The 13073-nt window shown below is 47.5% G+C and overlaps 1 protein-coding gene across 1 annotated transcript in view; it reads right to left on the bottom strand.

The window, feature by feature from the left end:
• Positions 1 to 310: 310 nt before the first annotated feature.
• The window catches only part of LOC120045781 (SRC kinase signaling inhibitor 1-like), a 41280-nt gene continuing 28517 nt past the window's right edge, over positions 311 to 13073 (bottom strand). Inside the window, exons 6-19 of the mRNA XM_038990711.1 lie at positions 12997 to 13073; positions 12238 to 12897; positions 11990 to 12079; positions 11354 to 11403; positions 10367 to 10527; positions 9413 to 9588; positions 9109 to 9239; positions 8198 to 8345; positions 7631 to 7919; positions 7101 to 7416; positions 6872 to 7008; positions 6306 to 6488; positions 6066 to 6089; positions 311 to 469 (exon numbers count right to left, since the gene is read on the bottom strand). The exon at positions 12997 to 13073 is cut by the window's right edge and continues 135 nt beyond it. Of these exons, the coding sequence (XP_038846639.1) occupies positions 311 to 469; positions 6066 to 6089; positions 6306 to 6488; positions 6872 to 7008; positions 7101 to 7416; positions 7631 to 7919; positions 8198 to 8345; positions 9109 to 9239; positions 9413 to 9588; positions 10367 to 10527; positions 11354 to 11403; positions 11990 to 12079; positions 12238 to 12897; positions 12997 to 13073 (2601 nt within the window). The remainder of the gene's footprint in view (positions 470 to 6065; positions 6090 to 6305; positions 6489 to 6871; positions 7009 to 7100; positions 7417 to 7630; positions 7920 to 8197; positions 8346 to 9108; positions 9240 to 9412; positions 9589 to 10366; positions 10528 to 11353; positions 11404 to 11989; positions 12080 to 12237; positions 12898 to 12996) is intronic.

Raw genomic sequence — 13073 nt, 5'->3', positions numbered from 1 at the left:
TAGGGTACAACATCCCCACCACCTTAGTCTCCTCAAAAACATCAATGTCAGCCAAAGGGAAAGAGCACACTCTGTACACAATCCACTTAGAATCCAACCACTTGGCACAGCTCAAAGTCAAAACATTTCAGATGAGCCCACCCCTTTTTTCATCATCTTACAGTGTCCACTAATAACATATTGTATCCCAGTATAGTCTTGAAATAGCCCAGTAGTTGCCCCAGACAGCTCTGAGAGGGGGTAGTTGTCAATATCACAGGAGGCCACCAGAGCTGTTCTGAGGAGGAAAACTCCTCTGAGGAGGGGCCATCTAGAAGTGGAATACCTGCTGTTGGCCCTGGATCTTGGGGAAGTCCTCTCTCTGCTTCCTGGTCTTGGGCCTCTCCAGGCTGCCCTGCTGGAGGTGCTTCAGTCTGGCCGCTACAGTCGACTGAGGTCCCTTGGACGCCCCTGGTGAGTTGCTGGCATTCTGTGGGAGTACAAAAGCATGAAGTCTTATTTGCGCCATGGTAAATTCAGAGATGACACGCAATTCCCAATATAGTGCAGTTATTTTTGGTTAGAGCCTTAAGCAGTGCACAATATAGGAAATAGGATGGGCATTTTGGGTGCAGACAGTCTCACTAGAGCTGTCCCTACGTCCTGATCAGTTTGGTCATTTCTGCCAGTAGTGCAGAGTTGTTAACCTGAAACTGACTCTACCACGGCTCTTTTGACAGCTTCCCTAGTGAGCTGAGACTTGTTCTGATTCGGGAGCAATAAAACAAGACCTTTGACAGAGCTAAATGTGTCACTTGAGCAGTAAGAGTGTTCTGACATTTTTCTTCGTCTGTCAGCGAACCTTGAATTGAAGTACAGATGTCGGATCTTAATTTGACCCGTTTCGTCACAGGATGAACATAATCCTGCAGCAGGAGGATTTGTTTGTATACAATGCAGTACTGTGCCTACATTGTACCTTAGACTGCAGGTCAACTGGGTACCAGTTCAAGTAGCCTATGTAGGCTACGTGCAGGCTGCATTGCGTCTCTTGTGAATTCTTATTTGGATTATAATAAATGGACGTAAGTGTCGGGTATTGCCATTTATTATCAAGATCAGGGGTAAAATATCCCCGGACTGTCCATATTTGAAATGTGTAACTAAATCAAGTCAATTGGGGATTTAGTTATTTGTGCCAGAAGGGCTTGGGCCAGAATCGAACCCACAATGACACGGTAGACCTATATGTTCACGCAGAAATCAACTTCCCTAACCGCTAGACCACCCCAAGCCACGATTGAACTCAATTTTGACAGTTGATTCTTAACCTCAGGTTTGCTAGAAACCTTCAGATGCCATCTTTTTTGATAATATACACTGTAGATAAAAAAAATTATGGGCTGGTTTTCTACCTCACTATTCTCAATGTCACCTTGTCTTTACATCTGATATTATAGGCCTATATGTGATTAGTTTTGATAGGCTACACGTTTAGAAAAAGGGGTTCCAAAAGGGTTCTTCGACACAAACAACAACACAGAGTTACACATGGAATAAACAAGCATACAGTCAATAGCACAATATAAAAAAATCTATTTACGGTGTGTGCAAATGAGGTAAGATTAGGGAGGTAAAAAAAAGAACAATATGGGGATGAGGTAGTTGGATGGGCTATTTACAGATGGGCTATGTACAGGTGCAATGATCTGTGAGCTGCTCTGACAACTGATGCTTAAAGTTAGTGAGGGAGATATATATATATATATATATATATATATATATATATATATAAATATATATATATATATATTTTAACAGCTTTATTTAACTAGGTAGGCCAGTTGAGAACAAGTCCTCATTTACAACTGCGACCTGGCCAAGATAAAGTAAAGCAGTGTGACACAAACAACAACACAGAGTTACACATGGAATAAACAAACGTACAGTCAATAACACAATAGGAAAGTCTATATACTGTGTGCAAATGGCGTAATGAGTCTCCAGCTTCAGTGATTTTTGCAGTTTCTTCCAGATATTGGCAGCAGAGAACTGGAAGGAAAGGTGGCCAAAGGAGGAATTGGCTTTGGGGGTGACCACTGAAATATACCTGCTGGAGCGCATGCTACGGGTGGGTGCTGCTATGGTGACCAGTGAGCTGTGATAAGACGGGGCTTTAACTAGCAAAGACTTATAGATAACCTGTAGCCAGTGGGTTTGGCGACGAGTATGAAGCGAGGGCCAACCAACGAGAGCGTACAGGTCGCAATGGTGGGTAGTGTATGGGGCTTTGGTGACAAAACGGATGGCACTGTGATAGACTGCATCCAGTTTGTTGAGTAGAGTGTTGGAGGCTATTTTATAGATGACATCACCGAAGTCGAGGATTGGTAGGATGGTCAGTTTTACGAGGGTATGTTTGGCAGCATGAGTGAAGGATGCTTTGTTGCGATATAGGAAGCCGATTCTAGATTTAATTTTGGATTGGAGATGCTTAATGTGAGTCTGGAAGGAGAGTTTACAGTCTAACCAGACACCTAGGTATTTGTAGTTGTCCACGTATTCTAAGTCAGAGCCGTCCAGAGTAGTGATGCTGGACGGACGGGCAGGTGCGGGCAGCGATCGGTTGAAGAGCATGCATTTAGTTTTATTTGCATTTAAGAGCAGTTGGAGGCCACGGAAGGAGAGTTGTATGGCATTGAAGCTCGTCTGGAGGTTAGTTAACACAGTGTCCAAAGAGGGGCCTGAAGAGATATGAAAGAGAGGTTGAACAGGCTAATAATAGGGGTTGCAACAATTGCGGGGGATAATTTTAAAAAGAGAGGGTCCAGATTGTCTAGCCCAGCTGATTTGTAGGGTCCAGATTTTGCAACTCTTTCAGAACATCAGCTATCTGGGTTTGGGTGAAGGAGAAATGGGGAGGCTTGGGCAAGTTGCTGTGGGGGGTGCACGGCTGTTGACCGGGGTAGGGGTAGCCAGGTGGAAAGCATGGCCAGCCGTAGAAAAATACTTATTGAAATTCTCAATTGTCGTGGATTTATCGGTGGTGACAGTGTTTCCTATCCTCAGTGCAGTGGGCAGCTGGGAGGAGGTGCTCTTATTCTCTATGGACTTACAGTGTCCCAGAACTTTTTGGAGTTTGTGCTACAGGATGCAAATTTCTGTTTGAAAAAGCTAGCCTTAGCTTTCCTAACTGCCTGTGTATTCTGGTTCCTAACTTCCCTTAAAAGTTGCATATCGCGGGGGCTAGTCGATGCTAATGCAGTACGCCACAGGATGTTTTTGTGCTGGTCAAGGGCAGTCAGGTCTGGAGTGAACAAAGGGCTATATCTGTTCCTGGTTCTACATTTTTTGAACGGGGCATGCTTATTTAAGATGGTGAGAAAAGCACTTTTAAAGAATAACCAGGCATCCTCTACTGACGGAATGAGGTCAATATCCTTCCAGGATACCCGGGCCAGGTCGATTAGAAAGGCCTGCTCGCTGAAGTGTTTTAGGGAGCGTTTGACAGTGATGAGGAGTGGTCGTTTGACCGCAGACCCATTACGGACGCAGGCAATGAGGCAGTGCAAGGTGAGATCCTGGTTGAAGACAGCAGAGGTGTATTTAGAGGGCAGGTTGGTCAGGATGATATCTATGAGGGTGCCCGTGTTTACGGATTTGGGGTTGTACCTGGTAGGTTCATTGATAATTTATGTGCGATTGAGGGCATCTAGCTTAGATTGTAGGACGGCCGGGGTATTAAGCATGTCCCAGTTTAAGTCACCTAACAGTACGAGCTCTGAAGATAGATGGGGGGCAATCAATTCACATATGGTGTCCAGGGCACAGCTGGGGCCTGAAGGTGGTCTATAACAAGCGGCAACGGTGAGAGACTTGTTTCTGGAAAGGTGGATTTTTAGAAGTAGAAGCTCGAATTGTTTTGGTACAGACCTGGATAATATGACAGAACTCTGCAGGCTATCTCTGCAGTAGATTGCAACTCCGCCCCCTTTGGCAGTTCTATCTTGACGGAAAATGTTACAGTTAGGGATGGAAATTTCAGGATTTTTGGTGGCCTTCCTAAGCCAGGATTCAGACACGGCTAGGACATCTGGATTGGAAGAGTGTGCTAAAACAGTGAATAAAACAAACTTAGGGAGGAGGCTTCTAATGTTAACAGGCATGAAACCAAGGCTTTTAAGGTTACAGAAGTCAACAAATGAGAGCGCATGGGGAATGGGAGTGGAGCTAGGCACTGCAGGGCCTGGATTAACCTCTACATCACCAGAGGAACAGAGGAGGAGTAGGATAAGGGTACGGCTAAAGGCCATAAGAACTGGTCGGTCGTCTAGTGTGTTCGGAACAGAGAGTAAAAGGAGCAGGTTTCTGGGCGTGTAAGAATAGATTCAAGGCATAATGTACAGACAAGGGTATGGTAGGATGTGAATACAGTGGAGGTAAACCTAGGCATTGAGTGACGATGAGAGAGGTTTTGTCTCTAGAGACATCATTTAAATCAGGTGAAGTCACCGCATGTGTGGGAGGTGGAACAAAAAAGCTAGCTAAGGCATATTTAGCAGGGCTGGAGGCTAGACAGTGAAATAAGACAATAATCACTAACCAAAACAGCAATGGACAAGGCATATTGACATTAGGGAGAGGCATGAGTAGCCAAGTGATCATAGGGACCAGTGAGTAGCTAGGCGAGCTGGAGACATGGCGATTCAGACAGCTAGCGGGCCAGGGCTAGCAGGCTAGCAGAAGGGCCTTAGGGGGACGTCGCGACGGAAGAGTCTGTTGTAGCCCCCTCGGACGGTTACGTTGGCAGACCAGTCTTGATGGATCGGCAGGGCTCTGTGTAGGCAGTAAAGAGTCCAGGTCAATTGGCAAAATAGGTATTGTAGCCCAAGAAAATGGCTGATGGACCTCTTCAGCTAACAGTCCGATATGCTCTAGACAGCTAGCGGGCCACGGCTAGCAGGCTAGTGGATGGGCCTTCAGGGGACGTCGCGACGGAGGAGCCTGTTGAAACCCCCTCGGGCGGATTACGTCGGTAGACCAGTCGTGATGGATCGGCGGGGCTCCGTGTCGGCAGTAAAAGGGGTCCAGGCCAATTGGCAAAAAAGGTATTGTAGCCCAAGGAGTGGCTGATGGACCTCTTCAGCTAGCCGGGAGATGGGCCTAGCACGAGGCTAGTCCCAGGCTAACTGGTGCTTGCATTGGAACAGAGATGTTAGCCAGGAGTAGCCACTCGGATAGCAGCTAGCTAGCTGCGATGATCCAGGTGGAAAGGTTCAGAGCTTACGATAGGAATCTGGAGATGTGGAGATTTGGTGGAGAAAAAGCAGTCCGGTATGCTCTGGGTTGAATCGCGCTGTGCAGACTCGCAGGAGTTGACCGGGCAAAAGTTAGCTGATGACCGCTAGCAGTGGCTAACTGAATACTAGCTAGTTGCTAGTTAGCTGGCTAGCTTCTGTTGGGGGTTCCGGTTCTAAAGTATAGAAAATAGCAGATCCATACCACATTGGGTGAGGCGGGTTGCAGGAGAGTATGTTGAAATTGAGGTTAAAAATCCCCCCAAAATATATGAAATATATACAAAGAAAAAAAAGATATATACACGGCAAGACGAAGACAAAGAATTCTGAACTGCTGTGCAATCTTGGATTTACGGGATTCAGATCAGAGTGTAGAATGCAGTCAGTGGAATTAGCAAGGGAAGAAGTAATTAGCTAAGTCAGACAGGGGAGTTAGATTGAATGGTATTAGACATTACTGTAGATGGTTGATGGTTGAATTCGACAAGAGAAGCACTACGTTCTGTCATGTTTTCAGCTCAGAGAATTGCTGTATCAAGCAGAATTAGAGGGGACTCTCCATGATGAACAGGGATGTTAGTGGCCCTCTAGGAAACAGCAGTGACTGAAGGAGGGGGACCGGACAGGAGGCAGACTTAGAAGGGTCGCAGACACTGCAAAATGAGAGGGCCTTATGGGGGGCTTAAGGTTTCCCTTTCTTCCCAAGGAGCCTGAGGTGCAAGGAAGGGTACGGGCTGCAGGGGTTGGCCTCGCTAGTGTGCTGGGCAGTAAGTGGGAAGGGGACACTTTGACAGGGCTTCGCTGAAATATCTGTCAGGTGATGTGTGGTGGAAGGCGGGTGGTGAGGGGTGCGGTGTGGGAGAGTGTCGCAGAGACAATGTTATCATATTGCTAAGGCACACCGAACACCGATTGCAATGAACACAATAAATACGGTATGTCATATTCTCATTTCGTACGTATGCAGCTGCTCAAGGTAAACCATTTTGCAGCAGTGTAACACACTGCAAATGAAAGGACTACTACCTCTAGTTCAGCAGTAATCCGCTCGTCGTGGTCTTCATCTTTAATCGCTGAGGCGGCGATGACGGGGGGAGTGGAGGCGGGGCGAGGGGTGTCAGACGGTGTCCTTCTCAGCTTGACCAGAGTCTTCGGGGCCTCTCCGTCTTCTGGCTCCAGCTTCTTAGAAAAACAAAACAGGGTTGGCGTCTATGTAACGCATCTTCACAACATCCGTACAGTACATCCAATAGCCTAACTCAATGTATCTTCATAACATCCATACAGTACATCCAATAGCCTAACTCAAAGTATCTTCATAACATCCGTACAGTACATCCAACAGCCTAACTCAAAGTATCTTCAGAAACATTCAGAATGTGCATTTTCATACTTTGAACCACAGGTGGCCGGTGACACCTTAATTGAGGAGGACGAGCTCATAGTAATGGCTGGAACAGAATACATGGAATGTATGTGCTTGATAAAATTCCATTCACTCCATTCCAGCCATTATCATGAGCCGTCTTCCACTCAGCAGCCTCCTGCGGTTTGCAGGTATATCTTTCCCAGCCATCTCTCTCTTACTGTACCTTCTTGGTGGTGACGGTCACTTCTCCAGTGCGATTGGTGGTGAGCCCATGGGCTGATGGGAAGCTGCGGCGAGGAGGGGGTGGAGGCGGCGACTTAGAGGGTTTCTCAGTGCGATACCTGGTTACGGTCATCTCCGCTACAACACACAATGGCATCATATCTTTATAGGACAGTTCAGTCGTAACTCAAACACAAATATAACAATGTGGATGTGGTATTCAGTCTCACCAGATCCGCGACGTGATCCCCCTTCCAGCTTCAGGGCAGTGATCTGGACCTTGTTGGGCTGGTGCTCAGTACTGGTAGTAGTGAGGATACTAGAGGCGGTGAAGGCGCTGGTAGAGGTAGTGACAGGGGTGGTAAACTGAGGTTTGGGGTGGGGTTTGGGGGGCACCACGGGCTTGTTGATCTGCCTGGCAGCGAAGTCCAGGTCTGGGATGGCCTTCATCAGCTCAGCTTGCGTCTCCTCTAGCAGACGGTTGATGTCCTGGGCACTGAACTGGGTCAGACTGGCCCGCTTCTCTTCCCAGTCCCGCTCTGCAGCCTATGCCAACACACATATTTGTCAACCCAAATATTATTGTATATTGGAAATATATTGCGTCTTTCATGTACAGATATACTATACATCTATACATTTTCCAGAAAATGGTCACACTGGTAAATGTACAGATTCCCCTGTAAATGTGTACATTTAGCGGTGGGAGGAGGAGTTTATATGAATAAACACCAGGAGGAATGTTCCTCACCAGTCTGACCTCCACGGACACTGATTTGTCAGCACCGCGGCGGCTCGGCAGCTCATCCAGGACCCGGCTTCTGTAGCTGGCTGTAGGGTGGGGATCCTGCTCAGGTCCCGAGGTGTCCGGGTCACTGCTTGATATGGGCATCCAGTTGGCAAGGCTGGCACTGCCACCCAGGTCATTGAGGCTGAGCGGTGGACTGGTCAGGATGTCGAGGTCCGAGTTCTTTCCTGTGTCCTCAGTTCGCTTGGCTGACTGGCTGCAGATGTCGTCCTGGCCCTTCCACAGGCCCTCGGTCACTTTTCTGTACGTACAGGTGGTATACAATACACTAACAACACACACAGCATTGTCAGGGCCCTATTGCATCAAACCTAGTGACCAGCTTTCTGGGATCAGTCCAAAATATATATTTTTCATCTGCTCCAAAAAGTTTTTGTTATGAACTGTGCTTTCTCCTTGTACTGAAAGAGTATCATTTTCACTTATCTTGAAAAGCAAGTCACCAGTTGAATGGAACCCTCGTAACAACGATGTTATAACAACATGTTTACATGACATAGTTGTTGTGTTGAACCATACCTTCGTAGTGTGGTCAGTGTATCGGTCATAGTGTTACAGCGTTTCAGCAGTGTGTCCAGTCTGTGTGGTTCCTCCTTCAGAAACTTGACAGCCTCCACCTCTACCCTCAACACCACCCGCATCTTACTCTGCAGACTGGGGAACTGGTCTGGAGGGAGGGAGGGAGGGAGGGAGGGAGGGAGGGAGGGAGGGAGGGAGGGAGGGAGGGAAAGAGAAAGACAGATACAGAGACAGAAGCACCATTAACTCAATGAGAGAGGGAAGGTGTATATTGCATATCCATGCTTGTGTGTAAAACATGCATGTAGTGTCTTTGTGTCTCCTGTCATGCACCCTGCCGGGGCTTCCTGTACTTTCTGTCCCCTGTGGTTCTGCTACCACATGGAGAAAGATTTCAGGGTATTTAGATGCATAACCAGTCTGGTATCCCACGTTGGTAAACAAGCCTCTCGTTCCACTGTGTGATTTTGTGCTATGATGCCAGACATGACAACATCTGCATAATTAGCACCTCTTCCTTAATGATTTCTTATTTGATTTTTTATTTAACCTTTATTTAACTAGGCAAGTCAGTTAAGAACAAGTTCTTATTTACAATGACGGCCTCCCGTGGAACAGTGGATTAACTGCCTTGTTCAGAGGCAGAACGACAGATTTTTACCTTGTCAGCTCGGGGATTCGATCCAGCAACCTTTCAGTTACTGGCCCAACGCTCTAACCACTAGGCTACCTGCTGCGATACACACTCATATTAGGCACGTACACCTGCCAATGTACTGTCAATGCAACAGATTTGGTCCTTGTGGCAATTATCTAGTAAGGTAATTATATGATGGGTTAATTTTATTCCATCCAATCATTGCCTTACTGTTGTATCTTCCTGTATCATTATCCCCTATTGATATCCTTACTCTTGAGCTCTGTGAGGGTCTCTCCCAAAGACCTGAGCTCCATGCTCTTCTGCTCCACATCCTGCTCTGTCACCAGGCCATGGTTGACTGACGAGTTCCTCTGGAGTTCCTCCACTGACTTCTCCAGATCACTGTGAAGACCAAAATCAGTTGCCACTTGTCTTGTAGCCATGTTATGCAGGCACTGCATGGTTCCAGATCAACATTAAATATACCATTCAGCTTTTTACTATCTGAATCAGTCTGCATTATTTCTCCATTCACACTGACCCTAGCTTAAGCCTGACTTAAAGGCTGAACTCACTGCAGCTGCTGGATGAGCAGCTCTTCCTGGTTGAGGTACTTGAGTCTTTCCTCCTCCACTAAGAGACGCTGCCTCTGCAGAGGGTCCTCCTGGGTCCGCATGGCATCCAGCATCATCAGGCTCAGCTCCGACTCTGTCTGCCTCAGCAGGGACTGCACCGAGTCCTGGTTCTCCAACTGAGAGGGGAGGCATGGACAGATACAAAGACATATTGTGTGTGCGTTATTTGGACGCACACACAATACGTCAAACAAGCATAAGTCAAACATGCACAACGACAAGTCAACACACACAAAACGACAAGTCTACACACACAAAACATGAGACACACACACAGACCAAAAGGCAGGCCAAATGCAAAATTACACACATACACACACAGTTTTGTATTGCTATCCTTGTGGGGACCAAAAAATTGATTCCCATCCAAAATCCTATTTTCCCTAACCCCTAACCCTAAATCTAACCCTAACCCTAACCTTAACCCTTAACCATAACCCTAACCTTAACCCTAAACCTAACCTTAACCCCAAACCCCTAACCTTAACCTTAACCTTAACCCTAAACTTAACTCCAAACCCCTAACCCTAACTCTAAACCTAACCTTAACCCCAAATCCCTAACCTTAACCCTAACCCTAAACCTAACCTTAACCCCAAACCCTTAACCTTAACCCTAAAACTATACCTAACCCTAACTCCTAACCCTAAACCTAACCTAACCCTTAAGCCAAAAATAGCATTTTTCCTTGTGGCGATCGACAAAATGTCCCCAATTGTCCAAATAGTCCTTGTTTTACAATCCTCGTGAGGAAATCTGGTACCCACAGCGATAGTTAAACAAAAACACAAAAACACACACAATCTACACATTGATATGTAAAAACATTTGAAAACAACTAGAGCCTTGAGGAATGTGTGTGTGTGTACGGCCATACCGTTCTCTGGAGCTCACCTGGATGTCGCGCAGCTGAGACAGCTGTATGCGCAGCTTGCTGGTGTTCTGCTGCAGGCCATGCAGGTGGTTCTGCATCTGCAGCCGCGACACCGTCAGTGACTGGGCGGACCCTGTGGGCGGTGGCGGCATCAGGGCCAACGGAGCCGATGGCGTTAGAGCTGGCCAATCAGAAAACAGGATTAGGGTCTCGTGAATGTGCATTCTGCTGTCACGGAAGCCAATTATATCGTCCATCGTAAAAGGGGGGAGGATTTACACGATTATACATAGGTGTAATGATGATTGACAGAGTGGGGAAGGTTTTAAGGACACACAAAGCTGTATTTCTTTACATACATCTAGATTTCAGGGGTAACAACAGCAAGCCCGGAGCAAGCAAGTCTTTGACGCTTAAGTTGAAATGACACAAGGGGCCATTGAAATGACAGTGAATAAACGGCTTTGTTTATATGGCATTTTCTCAGGCATTTTTTCTCATGCATAACAAAACAAAGGGACTGGTTTGATAAGACTAAGGTACACACAAACTTGGAGTTCACCCAAACTACAAAAACACATATTGCTTTACATTGAAAATAATCAAATTGCTTTGAAAATAGTCCAAATAAGACCATCAGCATCGATAACTTCCCAGGCAGATAGATTTTGTAATTTAGGTGAACTAGCTTGGCACAACTAATTCTTGAAGAACGCCTTGTTTTGGGGGAGGGCTTGTCACAGTTCCAATGTGTGTCCAAGTGCATTGTCTAACTAAAAGCTTGCCTTTTAATACCTGTCTGGATGAAAAAGGTAAAGGCCCACTTTCATCCGACAACATAAAATCCCCTTTACACAGACGACTTCCAGCAATGAACCATCTTTTTGCAGGTCTGTGTGAATGGTATCAGGAGTAGAAATACATATTGATCGACCCAAAGCACCAACTATGCATACAAAGAAACCTAACCACACCACTACTGATGATAACAAGTCAATCTAAATGACACTCCAGCAGGAACAGTAGGGAGTTTTGAGCCCAGTCCTGAATCCAGACACTGAACACAGACATAGAGAATAAGAGAATCAAAACAGAATCCTCACAAGACTCAAAGTGCATCACACGAGAGACATCAACTGTAAGGGAAGGAATTTGTCATAGAGACACAGAGGGAGGGAAAAGACGAGGACTTTGGACAAGAAGGTACCTTTCTTTTTTTTTAACCGTCCAGCTAAAATAAGGCACAAGAAGCATGGCACACATTACTAACAAAAGCGAATACACACTTTAGTCACATGAGCAGTTCAGCTACAGAACATTTACGATGCTTTGCAAGCCTTACCCTTTAAATTGCCAAGTCAATGGGACACAGGGAAAGTGAATGTATATTTGTTCTGTTTTCAGTTGATACTTACTGTCTGTTCCTGAGCAGTCACTGGACGTCTCAATCTTATCCCTGAAAAAGACTAAATAAGTTAAAGGTCCCCACTCTGTGTGTGTGTGTGTGTGTGTGTGTGTGTGTGTGTGTGTGTGTGTGTGTGTGTGTGTGTGTGTGTGTGTGTGTGTGTGTGTGTGTGTGTGTGTGTGTGTGTGTGTGTGCGTGTGTGTGTGTGTGTTGTGTGTGTGTGGTGTGTGTGCCTTACGGGCTATCTGCCTCTGGTCCCCTGGTCAGAACAGTCTGCAGTAGACCAGTCAGACTGGCTATCTGTTTCTCCATGACCTCCATGCGCCCCCTTAGCAGTGAAACACATAGGGTATGAGTAAGTTCAGAAACACACAAAATACCCATCACAGACACACAAAACACACACACACACACACACACACACACACACACACACACACACACACACACACACACACACACACACACACACACTGGCACTCTCACCTGGTCTCGGTCTCGTTGCCTGGTAGAGGTGAACTTAAACCTGGTGCTGAACTGAAACCACCGCCCTCCCCTCCAGGTCCAGCCATCAGACACAGCTGATCTGACCCCAACCCTGACCCCTGACCCCTAGCTTTGGCACTTTCCCCAAACACGGAGGAGGACACCGAGTCCCTCCGCAGGGTCTGCCTCCCAGGGGAGCTCCGGCCGGGCATGGTGCCCGAATACGAGTCCCTCATGTCAGGGATCTTCTGTGGGGACGAGGGGGGTGGCACCCGGAAACCCATGGCCAACATGGATGCGGCGTAGGCAGCATCATTATACAGCGGGCCTCCAGGCCTGTATAGGATGCCGCTGTCCATCAGCTCTCCCTGCAGAGCCGCCGCCGAGTAGGAAGTGAGGGAGCGCACGGAGCCGGGTCCCAACCCTCCACCACCACCTCCTCCTCGCCGGTAGAGAGAGCCATAGGGATCCCCCCTCGGGGGTAGGGGGGAGTGGGGGCCAGCCAGACTAAGCCGACCCCCTTCCTGGCCTAGGAAATAGGGGTCGGCATAGATTCCCCCTCCATCGCCCCGCAGGAGCACCATGCTTCTGGAGCCACTACCGTGGACCTCCTCATCGGGCTTCACGTCCCTCCGCTCCAGGATGGCACTGGGGGAGAAGCTAGCCTGGGCATGGTGCTGGAGATGGTGGTGCTGGGTATGGAGCTGCTGGGGGTGATGCTGCTGCGGGTGGTGGTGGGCCGCAATCTGGCCCCCGGGCGAGAGGTGGTGGGGGTGAGGGAGGGAGTGGGTGTGGGGGTGATGCTGGAGGTGAGGTTGCCCGGCATAGGAGGATGG

This window comes from Salvelinus namaycush, chromosome 4, assembly GCF_016432855.1.
Source record: "Salvelinus namaycush isolate Seneca chromosome 4, SaNama_1.0, whole genome shotgun sequence".
Classification (NCBI taxonomy): domain Eukaryota; kingdom Metazoa; phylum Chordata; class Actinopteri; order Salmoniformes; family Salmonidae; genus Salvelinus; species Salvelinus namaycush.
The sequence above is the reverse complement of the archived record's forward strand: the minus strand, read 5'-3'. Positions and strand labels throughout refer to the sequence as shown.